Here is a 14,183-nt window from a genome sequence, read left to right as displayed (position 1 = left end):
TGATTGACAGTTTCACATCACAATATGACAATTCCTTTCATTGGGGAAAAATTTTGATAAACTGACAAAACAATTTAACCAGATAATTCCACCCTTGTGCCAAAAAAAACAACCAAAAATTGTGAAAGAAGGAAAAGAATTGGGGAGGAAAGAGAACTCACTCTTGCTCTACCCTCAGAACCAGAGCCAGAAATTTCAACTTCAACGGAGAAGCCTCAAAAAAAACCAAGAAACACACACACAGCTTCCATGGCAGAAAGCAGCAATAGCCATGGACCTTGGTCTCTGTTGACGGAGAGCTTGAGCGGCCAAAGTAGAGTCCAGACCGTTGCCTCATTGTCGGAGATCGTGAACCAGAGGCGGACGTCGATGCCGAAGCGGGCGGAGTGTCCACTCCTCCAAAGAAGGCGAACTCTCGGTCGATGTTGAGGATCGTTGCCGGTTTCACACTGTGGAGCACGATCGTCTCATTGTCTTGGAGGTCGAGTGTCACATCGACAACTCCTCCTTCGCCGGCGGCGATGCGCTACAGATCCAGAGTCAGTTCTCGGCGAAGATCTAGAGTCTGAGAATGGAGAAGTTTAGAGAGAGAGAGTGAGAGAGAGAGAGATGAGTTTTGATTTGGTACGGTCAAATTTCTCTGTGACATAATGGTGTGAAAGTTGAGGGATCTTAGACATCATAATATAATATTGTGGATCTCTTCCATTACGAAAAGTGGGAGAGGGACCCTATACTAATTTTCCCCAATATTTATAACATTTTTCCCCTTTATTTGCCTTTTCTTTTTGGTAATTACAATGATTATCAATATAGTTTATTAAAAAAATACTGATAACGTCCATGTGATATATGAAATTACACTATCATTATTTACTATTCAAAATAATGATAGTGTAAAATGCACATTACACAATTGCATTTATTTGTAATGTCATTTTGAAGCAATCTAGTTCATATGTTTGGATTTTGAATTTGTGATATGAAAAAATTATGATAAAAAATGAAGACAAAGTATAAAGATTTTGTTTTATTGAATTAGAAAAATAAAAGAAAATAAATATGTATTAGTCAATAAATATATATTATTTTAGTTATCCAAAAAGTTGACTGAGCTCGATTGAAGTGCTACTCATGAGTTGAATCTTTTTAGAAAAACTTGGGTTAATAATTAGATAAACCCGATAATGGACCTGCTTTAGGCCTCGTTTGGGAACAGGCTAATTTAGTAATTTTTTGATTATTTGGCTAAAAAAGTAGGTAAGAAAAACTTGTATGTTTGGAATGACTTTTTGGCTAATTACGAAAAGATGTGCAAAAAGTAGAGAGAAAAGAGAATCTTTGACTTTTTGGTATGAATTGTTGACTTTTTGACTAATTTAGTAACTTTTTGGCTAATTAACTAAAAAGGTAAGTCCCCAGACGAGGCCTTAGTCATAGGGCAAGACTTGGTGAATAAGGTTGCTTTTTTGTAACGTCATCAAATTTCTATTTTTTGGGATTACCATAGATATTTCTTAAAAAGGTCTATATTATTATAGGGTATTTGCGCCATAAGTTTAATTTCAAGTTTTGTAAGGTAATAGTCTCAAGCTTTGTTTTGGGTTAAAAGAACAAAATAATTTGAAATATCATATTATGCTGGATAATTTTTAGTGGTTCTCTATTAAGATCTCATGTTGTATTCCGATCAAAACTTGGCCCTACTAAGGGTAGTCGATGAGCTTCACTAGTACTTTGATGGTGGGGCCCTTCTTATGAATTAGATTAAATCAGACTGGCAATCAGCTTTCTTAGGGCCTAGGCTCACAGATGCCGTAACGACACCTCAAAGTTTTTTTTTTCTAGTTCAAAAAAAAAAAAAAAATTGTCTACATGTTGATTGTCCATATTTTAACATCACCTATTTGTCCAAGTGTCATCTATTTATCCACATATCACCTGTTTGTTTACTTATCCATAATATCATCACCGCCACCTGCCACCAACCACTTTCCTGCATGGACAAATTTTTCAGCAATTGCCGACAATGATTTGGTGTCAAGTTCAAAACAATAATTTTTGTATTTTCATCAAACAATTTCATTAATCATACCTTTATAACTAACGGGGTTAGTTCAATTGGCCAAGACTCTTGTACCTCACCAAGAGTAGAGGTGTAAATTGGGCTTGGCCTGGCCTACTCGGGCCCAAGCTCAGGCCGGCCCATGTCAAGCTGCCTAGGCTTCTGACAAAATTTGAACTGGGCCACGGGTTAGAAAATTAGGCCCAAGCCCATGGGATATTCAAGCTTGGGGCGGGTTTGAACATTTTTTTTAAATGGTTTTCTATTTTTTCAAAATTTTATTCTTTTCCACTAAAAATGACATTGAACCATGGCGCGAGTTGGGCTTTAAGTGGACTTTTGAGCGAGTCAATGGGCCAGGCTTCAAAATGACAATCCAAGCCTAGGTCTAGGGTCTTAGATTGGGCTCGAGCCTGGGCCTAACCGTGCTGAGCCCACCTTAGGCCGCAGGTGGGCTTCGAACCGCTCACAAGCAACAAACCATTTTTACGCCCCTAACTAGGAGGTCAGTGGTTCAAATGCCCTACCCACGTTCTTATTTCTTATCTATTAATTAAGATTTTCTCTCCCACTTTAGGAGTAGCTTTGCAAGTGTTTGATCTTCATTATTATGATGAGTGGTACTACATGCACAAATTAATATACTAATTAATGTACCAACACTAGTTATGACCTTATTATTGATTTCACTCATTATACAAATTATAAATATCAAAAACATCTTAAATTATGCTACATCGTCAATTGGTATACTAATTAGTACACTAATTGATATATATAGTATTACTCTATTATGATTGTAATATCCTATATGAATCAGATAATATATATATATATATATATCATGTCTTTATCATCAAAACAAAACGAGTATTAGATCTAATGACACACCCCAAAAACATATTTTTTACCAATTTTTTTAAAATCTTATTTAAGTTTAATTTAAAAACTTGATAACTTTTAAAATATATTTAAATTTATTTATCTAACAAGTCAATTTCAAACAATTTTTTTAAAAGTCAATTTCCGACAAATTTCTAACGGGGTGAGAAAGCCATCAAAAATAGATTGCTAGAAGAGAGAGTGGAAGAGCTGGTCCAAAAAAAAAAAAAAAAAAAAAAAAAAAAAAACGAAAAGAGAGACAGTGGAAGAATTGGATTGTCACAGGGAGGGTTTTGGATGTTATGGGCTGGGTACCCCTTAGTCTATCAACGACCCAAGCTGTTTGGTTGGCCCATTGGAAGCCGTCCCCAAATCTAGATGGATTTTTTTCAATAATTTTTTTAATTTTTCTATTGTTTTATTGTATGTCCAAGTTTACTACTGCCACATTGATTTCCTTTGTTCCCCTTAATACTGTATTTGGTTGAGGGATTTGGAGAGGAATTTTGAAAGAGAAAAGGAAAAAGTGTGTGAAACTAGGTGAAATTGAGGTATATTTTACTCACATGTCACCTAATTTTTTCCTTTCCTTTTCCAAATCCCTCCTCCAATCCCCAACCAAACACAGCGTAAAAATGAAAAAATATACAAAGTAAAATATAGGCCAAAGTTGAACTCATTATTGTATAGTATATGTTGGGGAAAAAAACAAAAAAGAAGCTAATTTTATGTTAATTTTCAACTAGGGTTTGAACGTAAAGAGATTGTTATCGTGCCACTTCGTTAAACAAGTATTAATTACTGGATCAACTCTCTTTCTTTATACTTATCTTTCTTATTAATAATTTTTTTGTGTTAAAAAATATTGCCACAAATCATTGTATAACAAGAATCCAATTAGGTTGTTTTAATTATTTTTATTTCATCAACTATATTTATCTATTGTGCTAGTCATAATTTTTATTAGGGTATTATTATTTTTATTTGTAAAAACCTAATTCAGCGCCCCTTTTAGGTTATCTTTTGGGTTATCAATTGGGTTACAATTGGTATCAGAGCCTAGACTCTTGTGTTTAGATTTAACCATCTGGGAGTTTTGATTCATGGCAACCTTAGCAGAAGAACAAGCCACAAATAGGCCACCATTATTTGACGAAAATAACTATAGTCATTGGAAGGATAAGATGACCCTATACTTACAAGTCACTGATTATGCCATGTGGATTATTGTCACCAAATGTCCAAAAATTCCTACCAAATTAGTAGACAATATTAGTGTACTTAAAACTAAAGATGAACGTGATGAAAAGGATCATAAATTATTGCAAGCCAATGCTAAAGTCAAACTCACTCTTATTTGTGGATTAGACTCTAAGGAATATAATAGAATTTCAAGTTGTGATTCGGCAAAAGCAATATGAGACAAACTTGAGGTAACGTATGAAGGTACAAACCAAGTGAAGGAATCTCATATTAATATGCTTGTTCATAGTTATGAACTGTTTAAAATGAACTATGATAAATATATTTCAAGTATGTTTACTAGATTTACTGAAATTGTAAACTCTCTGAAATCTCTTGACAAAACTTATACTAACAGTGAGTTTGTGAGAACAATTCTTAGGTGTTTACTAAAGAATTGGGAAGCAAAGGTCACGGCCATTATAGAAGCTAAAAATCTCTCTACACTTGGATTGGATGAGCTTATGGGTTCCCTTATGACTCATGAGATCACCACGAAAGGACATGAGGATGTTTGTAGACACCCCATTTTTGACCGTCCTCAAGATTTGGACGTCACCGTTGGAACACTCGGTGATCATCCGTGCTTGTGTTCGTCTCGAGTTCCCGGAGGTCTCGGCTGCGCGCCTCGCCTCAAGATCTCTCGACTCGACTTTTCGGTGTTTGGTTTTGCACCAAACACTTGTGTTTCTACCTTGAGAGGCAAGGAATGGCTTGTTGGCCATCCCCACACCCCACCGGCTGTCCCCTCACATCACCGGCCGTTTATTGGTTCCACCGGCAGTGGTTTCTTAAAACTAATGGCCGGACGGCACTATATTTTGCCGACCGGCACTTTTCTCTGGCCGGTGACTTTTTTTTTGCTGGCCGTGCGACCCTTTTGCACCCTCCAGGCATGGTGCATGCCAGCTGGAATGCACCATCACTCCTCCCCATGCACGGGGATGACCACTTTGCACCCTTGACCCCTTTTTTCCTTCTAGAAGGTTGACCCCTTTGGCCAAGCTTCCTTTAGGGTTAGAGTTTTTGAACATAAAAACCAGAGCTTATATACATATACATCATATACACTCTCTCTCTATATATATTCCCCTCTCTCTCATCCTTTGTGTGTGTTTTGTGGCCTAAAAGTGCATTTTTACCTTAGTTTTGCACTAACACACACACTACCACATCTTACTTTGACTTTGAGGGACTTTGAGGGTTTTTTGTTGAGGTTTTGGACTGATTTTGGTCAGTAGAGGGTGGCTAGACCAACTGTTCTTCAAGGGTTCTTCAAGGGTAATCACTTTACTTTAGTTTCCCCAATCTTGCATTGGCTTTTGACCTATCTTGCTTTCTGTTTTAGACTTTGTGTATAACTGAAAAAAGTCTTATATTTTCCTGCTTAAGACATCTCATTAGGTCATTTTGGCATTAGGGGTCGAACTCCCCCTTTTAGGCCTCTTTTGGCCTCTTTTGGTGCCTTTTCTTTAAGCCTTGTTGACTTTGTTGTATTGCTCTTTTCACCACTGAAATCCAGTGAATTTTCAGTGGTGAAGAAGATGGTTTGAGGTCTTGTATAGGGGCGGGACACCCCTCTCCCCTTTGTCTCTCTTTTACTCTTGTTTTTGGCTTAAAGGGCAACATGCATGCTTGACTGATTTTGGCCCTATTTCAGAAGTTTTTAGGTGTCTTTTGATCATAATATATCTCTATCTTTGGTCGGGTTTGTGGTCTTTTCCATGCATAATACCCTTGTTTTGTATCCCTCCCTTTTTGCATAGAAATGCATCTTCTATTTAGGCTTCCATGCTTGCATAATTTAGCTTAGTTTGTTGAAGCTTTCGGTCATGATTTGTCATGCTTAAGGTCTGTTGGCCACTATTTTGGTCATGTTTGACATGCTTGATGTAGTTGCTTTGCATTTTGCCTTGTAGGCCTTGAGTATGTTGGCTTCCAGCATGCTTAACTTAGACTATCCTCATGATTTGGTATTATTTAAGATCATATTTCAATCCATGTAAGATGGTCTTATATTGTCATTTGTGTCCCTTCCCATGCTTTAAGGTGTTGTAGCTTTGTGCCTTGAAATGGGCATTGTGCATGCTTGTATGTTTAAGACATTTTAGGGCTGCCATATCAGCGGGTTTTTGGGTGTATTTTGCTACATTGAACATCTGTTTTTGGTCCCTTAGTCCATGCCATGAGTGGTCATGATGATTGTAGTAGAATGCCCCTTGTTTGTGCCTTAGCTTTGGACCCCTTTGGCTTGCATGTTGGCATGAGTGCTTGTTCATCATTTTGGATACTTTTTGGTCACTGTTTTGGGATGGACTGAGGTCTGCCCTTCATGGTTTAGCACCACCATTGCATGATCATGTTGCATTGTTTTGGTCCTCGCGCTTACAATGTATCATACTTGCATGTTGGCATGGCATTTATCTAGTTGCATCTCATATGCATTGTACCATACTTGGCACATTTAGAATGCACTAACTTAGTTTGCATCTTTAGGTTGCATTACATTTGGCTTGTTTTTTCATTTTAACCTCATGTTGTGCATTTGGGCCAAGTTTGCATATATGCATTGCATTGCTTGGTTTGGGGTGTCAAACCGGGCATGGCACTACTACAAATATAGATAAAGATCACACTTTTTTGGTGTGATGTATTTTTTTAATCACACCTTTTAAGTTTTATTAAAGTGTGGTCTTTAGGAGTGTGATTAAAAATGGTCATTTTTAATCACACTTTTTAAGTGTCATTAAAAAATACTTTCATCACATCTTTTAAGTGTGATTAATAATATTTAGATCACACCTTTTAAGTGTAATTAAAAATATTTAGATCACACCTTTTAAGTGTGATTAAAAACTTTAGTTCACACCTTTTCAGTGTGATTAAAGACTTTAGATCACACATTTTAAGTGTGATTAAAAATATTTAGATCACATCTTTTAAATGTGGTTAAAAACATTTAGATCACACCTTTTAAGTGTGATTAAAAACTTTAGATCACACCTTTTAAGTGTGATTAAAAACATTTAAATCACACCTTTTAAGTGTGATTAATAACTAATAAAACCTGTGATTAAAAAAAAAATTGACATATTTAAAGAATAATCAATATTATTTTTGCACGCGCATTTGAATAATGTAATACACACTATATACTATATTTCGAATCACAACCATATATTGAATGAAATAATATCATATATTTCATAAATGAAAGTTAAATGTTTAAAAGTATATACAAAGAAATTAATAAAAAAAAATTAACTGTGATTACATACATTAAAAAATAAAAAATAAAAAACTTGAAAAAAGTAAGTTCTTGAATTCTTTGACCATATTTTGCATCTCTCCAAGAAATTTCTGACCTGAAAAATAAAAAAACAAATTAATTTAAAAACCGCCAGAAGCATATGAATAAACTTACTAATTAATTTATAAACTTACATTTAGATCACACCAAAAATAATGTAATTTATCCAGTTGTTAAACTGCCCCCAATCCTTTCCCCACAGCCACCAAAAATGACATAATTATTTTGATTCTCCACACAAATATCAGTAAAACAGCACCACAAAAGAAGACAATATGCAACAATGCAGAAAGGATCACATAAATGATAAAATAGAGTATTATATGGACAATCAAAATCATATGATATCAACATATAACTCACTAAAAACTATAAAACAAATAAGGATCAATAAAGCTTATTGGTCTTAAAAGCAGAAACCACATAGCCTGAATAATTACAAATTGGTACACCCATCGATGGAAACATCACCGTGAAAGGTTTTCCTCAAGATCAATAGTACACCCATTAAATTTCCAAATATAACTACATGCTTAAAAAATAATTCTATGTAGACAAGATATTATAACAGAACTGGTAAAAATGCATACTTCTCTGTTAGTACCAAACTACCTATTCATATGGGTTCAACTCTGACACAAACTGAGATGCACATGAGATCCATAACCAATATCTTCTAATGCATACCTGGGGCAAACAAAAAAATGGAGATAACAGTTAAGAGACATAGCTTGAAGAATAAAATTCTGCAAGTGAGGAAATGAGTGAAGTTTAACCAATATCAGATCCTTGTCAAGGATCTTCACCTCTCCCCCAAGATGTTCTAGCCAACACAGAACAGGGAACATATATGGTCTGGTTCCCTTAACAAACCTGAGTTAGATTAAAATTCACATCAAACGGATCGAGAAATACCTATAATTAAAATTCACATCAAAAGGATGAAGTAAACAAAAGTCAATTAAAATTCACATCAAACAGATCGAGAAATACCTATAATTAAAATTCACATCAAAAGGATGAAGTAAACAAAAATCAAACAGAATCAGTTAAATTAATTTTATTAATTCAACATTAAAACTAATTTTTGGCTACAATCTGTATTAAAAACTCAATACTACTTGAAGGATAGAGAAATACCTTGATAGAGAGTGAATTAACCAATCGATGTCTTCAAAGTAGCAGAAATCTGCAAAAAAATGAAGAAGAAGATGAAGAATCAACCTATAGAAAAACTGCATCCATGCCAATGTGCAGGCCAATAGAACAAAAATATGAACCACTTATTGTGTTATTTATAGATCTACAATTTATACATATATATATATGAACATATTTTCAAAATAAAAAACAAACAGGTTCAAACAGAAAGAGTCATATGCACATATTTTCATTCGAATTTTAGGTTGGTAGATAAGATTAGATATATGATGCGTAATTAGTACATCAAATAATTTAAATGAAGTGAACATAAGAATATGCCTCTGTTTATTAATGGACTAGCGTATGCCCGTGCCTGGAGGCACGGTATTTTTAGATTCTAAAAATAATAATAATAAAATAAAAATAAAAGCCAAAAAGCCAACCCCGAACAGGAGTTACCTAAAAAGTTAGCTTATTGGCTAAAAATAAGCCAACAAAAAAGCTAATGCTAAAAAAAGTTAGTTCGTTTGGAGCATAGAACTTTTTTGGCTTTTCTTAAGGCTTTTTTAAGTGGCTAAAGTTCACTTTTTCGTGGGAAATCTTTAATCCCAAACGGCCTAAAGGGGTTATAAAGCCAGCTTATAAGATGTGCCAAACAAAGCCTAAGAGTCTGGTTACTTGGAGAACTCACAGATCAACTCTGCCAGCACCCTGCTCATACACATTGGGACCAGAAAGCTTCGCAGCCCCCTCAACCAGTGCTTGCTTCACGCTTGCTGGATTTAAAATGTCTTTTCGATTTCCTTCAGGAATGACACTAACAAGAAGGCATACCACACCAGCAACAACCGGACTTGCCACACTAGTACCAGATAAACTTTTACAACCTGTACTGATCTTAGATCCCATAATTTCCCGACCATACGCAACAACATCTGGCTTCACACGCCCATAGCTGCAGAGGCAGACTTTCATGGTTACAGAAGGCAATTTTATCAGCTTAACTATATACAAGTTATAATCATTATCATTGTTCTTATAATTTTCTTGGCGGAGAGAGGGAGAGAGAGGAAAGTGGGAAAAAAGGAAGACGGGAAATAGAATTAACTATGGACAGATGACAAATCAGACACCACAGGTAACATGATCCAAACAAATGGTGACATGAAGCATGATTTTTTATGACAAAGCAAGGACTGAAGCCTATGCGAAAATCTTCCTAAATTAATGGGGGGATTGCATATCAGTGGGGGAGACAAAATATTTACAAAAAAGTGATAGACATTATAAATATTAATAATTAAAATCATGAACTTTTCCACTTTTTTGTAAATATTTTTTTGTGTGTTCCCCACTGATGTGTAATTCCCCCCGAATTAATTAACATCACCATTAAATCATGCTATCAAGGTAGGAAACAATTCACTGACAACATCTGTGACACCGCCCTATGGTTCTTCATTCACAGCATGGAATCACAATATATATTTGACAACCCAAGCAAAAAAGAGCTTCAGAGTCCACATGCTAAGCCTTAAGATGTGGAAACAGTAATAAATGTCTATGCAACCACAAGGAAGATGACAAAGCCATATTCTCCCCAAATGAGCAATAGTACGTTGTCTAGGGTGTATGTTAACAAATTCATTTAATTCCGAAACACATCATGTAATTTGTCTGAGAAACAAAAGAAGTTAAAAAACTAAAAGGTGTGCTGGACATGGGGTAGTTTAGGGATTGTTTGGGATGTTCTAAATAAGCGTATTTTTTTACTTTTTATAAAATATAAGTTGGGTTTGAAGTGATGTGGTAGAAAGGTTATGTGACTTAAATAAGATGATGTGACTTAAATAGGATAGTAACTTTTTGGCTTTTTTAAGGGATGCCAAACAAGGCCTTAGTTTAAATTTTGACATATTACAATAATATATTAGAAACTAAATTACATATGTCCTAGTAAACAATTAATATTTTCATATTCCTTTGTTGGAACTTGGAAATGCTGGTGCTTTGGCATGTCAGCATTTGGTCCGATGTTTTCACCTTTAACAACCAAAAAGAACTAAAATCTGGATGAAATTAAACCAGACAAATAAAAAAACAAGGACTAGAACTTAATGAAAAAATACAGATACGCTACCCATGAGGAATCTCCCAAGTACTCATGCCCCGCGAGGAGAATGAGGCTATGTGATCACTGTAATCAATGCCACCGACACCAATAACATCACTTTGATCTGCTGGATTGTTTAGAGTACCATAAAGTGGTCCATCATTTCCAATTGCCGAAACCATGATAATATTATTTGCTGTCAGTTCCCAGACCTGGTGAAAATTGCAGAACACGGAATATTACATATGTAAATGGAACTTCCTTGTTCCAACAACATAAATGTTTTAAAAAAAAGCTTTTACATACACAAGTAGATATCCAGTAAAAAGCCGATCCACCCTGCAAACTAAATTTTTCTATAGTTTGGATGACTTTCACAAGGAGTACTTGGTATTTAACGGTCCACATACTTTTTAAATCCTAATCTACATGCCCTAGGATTATCCAGATGTTGAGAAGCATGAGTACAACTCGTCAAATTTAAGAATCATCCAAAAGTTCAAATGGAACCAAGTGGATGCATGCAATAGCCTGAAGCATCAGATGCCTGAGGCATATTAAAGATCTAAACAAGTTCATCCAGATAACTGCGTTATTCTAAGGTCATAGACAACAAGCAACTCTAGACTACTTCAAGCATAGAGTATACAAACAGTGTGGCAAACAGGCAAGCATTCAGTGAGCATAAAAACAATATTAAATTTAAAATAAAATAAAATAAAAATTTGGAAATTAAATAAATCAAGTATGTTATGTGATTTTTAAAATATAAACTGCAATTAGAAGGCCAAAGGGAATCTTACCTTCTCCACAAATGGGAGATCCAAGTAATCAGGTCCACCTATACTTAAATTCAGCACATGACCACCAGCCATGACCAAGTCATAACATAGGAAGTAACCAAAAGACCACAAAATCATAATTTGGCATATGATGTACTATAAAATTTTCTTCTCAACTAATCAACAATTTTGAGAGTATGTTAGATGTTACTTGGATTTTATAATTGAAAAATATAAACCATCAAGAATTTTGTAACCAGACAATCTACAACAAAACTATTTTCATTTCGTAAAGCGAACTGAGTATTAAAAAAATCACTGAAACAATTTAATTGCATCGAAAGACTAACCTCCGAAGAACACCAACCAGATCACCATCAGGCCCAACCAATGCAACATGAATCGAAGCCCCAATTCTTTCTTTAGCCTGGTCATCAATGGCTAAAACAATCGGCAACGACATGTTCACAATAGACCCATCTTTCATTCTCAAACAATTGAAATGCAAGCTCCGCAAATACTCATCCTCTCTCATGAGCGGACTCGCCCAACCCTCGCTGAGCACGTGAACCCATTCGAGATCAACCTTTGTTATCTTCAGCTTCGGCATTGATTCAGCCTCTAGAGTCTTCAAATCCATTTGGCTCTCCGCCACCACGAGATCAACCAACAACCCACCATCTGGGTCGATCAGAGAGCTCATGACAGCTAAAGGGTTTTTTGCGGAACAATCTACACAACTCATTCTTCAAACAAATGAAAGAGAAGAAATACAATAAACAAATAAAATCTATACAATCTATGTACAAACAGCCTCAGCAGAACGGTGATCGTAATCTTTTAACGCAACAGCCTCAGCAGAACGGTGTGCCCTTTCTTCGGACACAATTAGATGCCAAAACAGATTCAATAACAGACACAATATGAATTCCACAATTAGAGACCAAAATTATTCCACCTATTTTTCTGATTTCAGATTTAATAACAGACACAACACAATTAATAAAACAAAGAGATTCAACTAAGACACAACTAAGATCAAAACAGGTTCATATTTTCATTCCAAATAGAGGCCAAAACAGATTCATATTTACAGATTAATAACAGATTCATATTTACATTCCAAATAGAGGCCAAAACAAACACAGAGAGTTAGTGTGAGAGCCGATCGGTGTGCCAAAACAAACACAGATTAACAGACAGATTCATATTTACCCGTGTGTGAGTCGATCGGTGCAGAGATGCAAAACCAGAGAGTGAGTGTGAGACTGATGAGATGAGAGAGTGAGGGAGCCGATTAGGTCAGATCAGAGATATATATATATATATATAACAAAAAAAATCAACGATCGGGAGAGAGAGAGAGAGACAGAGATTGAGAGAGAGAGTTTACCTGTGAGTAGATCGGCTGTGCGATGATGATCGGTGCGATGAGATGAACAACGAGAGAGTGAGAGGGTGATCGGTGCAGAAACGAGAGAGTAAGAGAGACTGATGTTGAGATTAGGGATTTTGGTTTTGCGCCCGGGGGGTGGGGAGGATGGCAAAAAAAAAAAAAGACGGGAATGAAAAAAAAAAAAAAAAGAGGGAGACGGGGGTGGATAAAAAAAATTTTAATTTTTTTTTTTTTTTTTTTGGAGGGGAGTCACAAATAAAATTTAAACAATAAAATAATATCGTTTAATTCTTTTTTTTTTTTTTGTGACGCTAGTTGCTGTCGTTAAAAAAATTAATTTTTTGTTAAAATAAATTTTTTTTGTAGTTAATGAAAAAAATTTCATTTTTTTTAATTACTAAGATTGAAAATTTATTTGTTTCATTTTTATTTTAATTAAAAAAAATATTATTATTATTTTTTATTTGGTAGAAGTAGGGGTAATATTTTAATGAAAAATATTTTCCACTAAAATAAAAGTTTATTTTCTGTGGTCAATGAAAAATATTTTTCTACGGCCTATTTTTTTTTGTTAGTAAAAATCATGAACTATTTTTTTGAGGTAGAGGAAAGGGAGCGACATTAGTGGTAGAGGTGGTGGATAAGAGATGATGGTGGTGGTGGTGGTGGTGATGGCAAAAAATATTAGTGGTGAAGTTGTGGTAGTGGTAGTGCAGATGGAGTGGCAGGGGTGAAGGAGAGGTAATGGTAGTAGTAGTGGCAGTAGTAGTGGCAGTAGTGGAGTGGTGGCGATGGTAGTAGTAATGGTAGTCGTAGAGATGAAGTGGCGACAGTGGAAGTAGTGGTGGTGGTGGAATGACGTTTGCAGTAGTGGTGAAAGTGGTAGAGGAGATGGGTGGTGAGAGAGAGAGAGATGAGTGAGAGACGGATAGAAGAGATAGAGAGAGAGAATAGAGCGGGAATGGAAAACAAAAACAGGCGGGAATAAAAAAAAAAATTTTTGTCAGAAATGAAATTTAAATAACAAAATAATGTCGTTTAATTTTTTTTTTTTTTTTTTTTGCGACGGGAGTTGCCGTCGTCAAAAAAAATATTTTTTGTTAAAATATATATTTTTTTGTAATTAATGATTTTTTTTTTTTTTTTTTGTAGAGGATAGAGAGTGGCAGTAGTGGTGAAGGTGGTGGATAAGAGATGATGGTGGTGGTGGTGGTAGCGGCGAAGGAGATTAATAGTGAAGTTGTGGTAAT

At 35.3% G+C, this 14,183-nt stretch overlaps 1 protein-coding gene across 3 annotated transcripts; it reads right to left on the bottom strand.

Moving 5' to 3' along the window:
* Positions 1–7,367: 7,367 nt before the first annotated feature.
* On the bottom strand, positions 7,368–11,860 carry LOC114269460 (subtilisin-like protease SBT6.1). 3 transcript variants are annotated; one of them, XR_014362372.1, is made up of 6 exons: positions 11,559–11,860; positions 10,783–10,967; positions 9,334–9,597; positions 8,640–8,688; positions 8,112–8,372; positions 7,368–7,554 (listed from the first exon to the last, which is right to left on the bottom strand). XR_014362372.1 is itself a non-coding variant. In XM_082916647.1 (5 exons), the coding sequence occupies exons 1-4, from the start codon at positions 11,673–11,675 to the stop codon at positions 8,673–8,675; spliced, it is 582 nt and encodes a 193-aa protein (XP_082772773.1). In that variant the 5' UTR covers positions 11,676–11,860; the 3' UTR covers positions 7,368–7,554; positions 8,640–8,672. The 3 variants fall into 3 exon arrangements, 1 of the variants encoding a protein (XP_082772773.1); XR_014362371.1 differs by having other exon boundaries at positions 8,112–8,688; XM_082916647.1 differs by lacking the exon at positions 8,112–8,372.
* Positions 11,861–14,183: the final 2,323 nt, after the last annotated feature.

Source organism: Camellia sinensis, chromosome 2, assembly GCF_055761805.1.
Source record: "Camellia sinensis isolate YWXY chromosome 2, ASM5576180v1, whole genome shotgun sequence".
NCBI classification, from domain to species: domain Eukaryota; kingdom Viridiplantae; phylum Streptophyta; class Magnoliopsida; order Ericales; family Theaceae; genus Camellia; species Camellia sinensis.
The sequence above is the reverse complement of the archived record's forward strand: the minus strand, read 5'-3'. Positions and strand labels throughout refer to the sequence as shown.

What these genes read in the sequence shown, in the direction of transcription:
- LOC114269460 (XM_082916647.1), bottom strand. Translation starts at nt 11,675, where the DNA reads ATGATTTTGTGGTCTTTTGGTTACTTCCTATGTTATGACTTGGTCATG. An exon ending in ATCTCCCATTTGTGGAGAAG is followed by an intron (nt 10,968 to 11,558) that starts GTAAGATTCCCT and finishes AATTTTCACCAG; the next exon opens with GTCTGGGAACTGACAGCAAA. An exon ending in ACTTGGGAGATTCCTCATGG is followed by an intron (nt 9,598 to 10,782) that starts GTAGCGTATCTG and finishes CTGCCTCTGCAG; the next exon opens with CTATGGGCGTGTGAAGCCAG.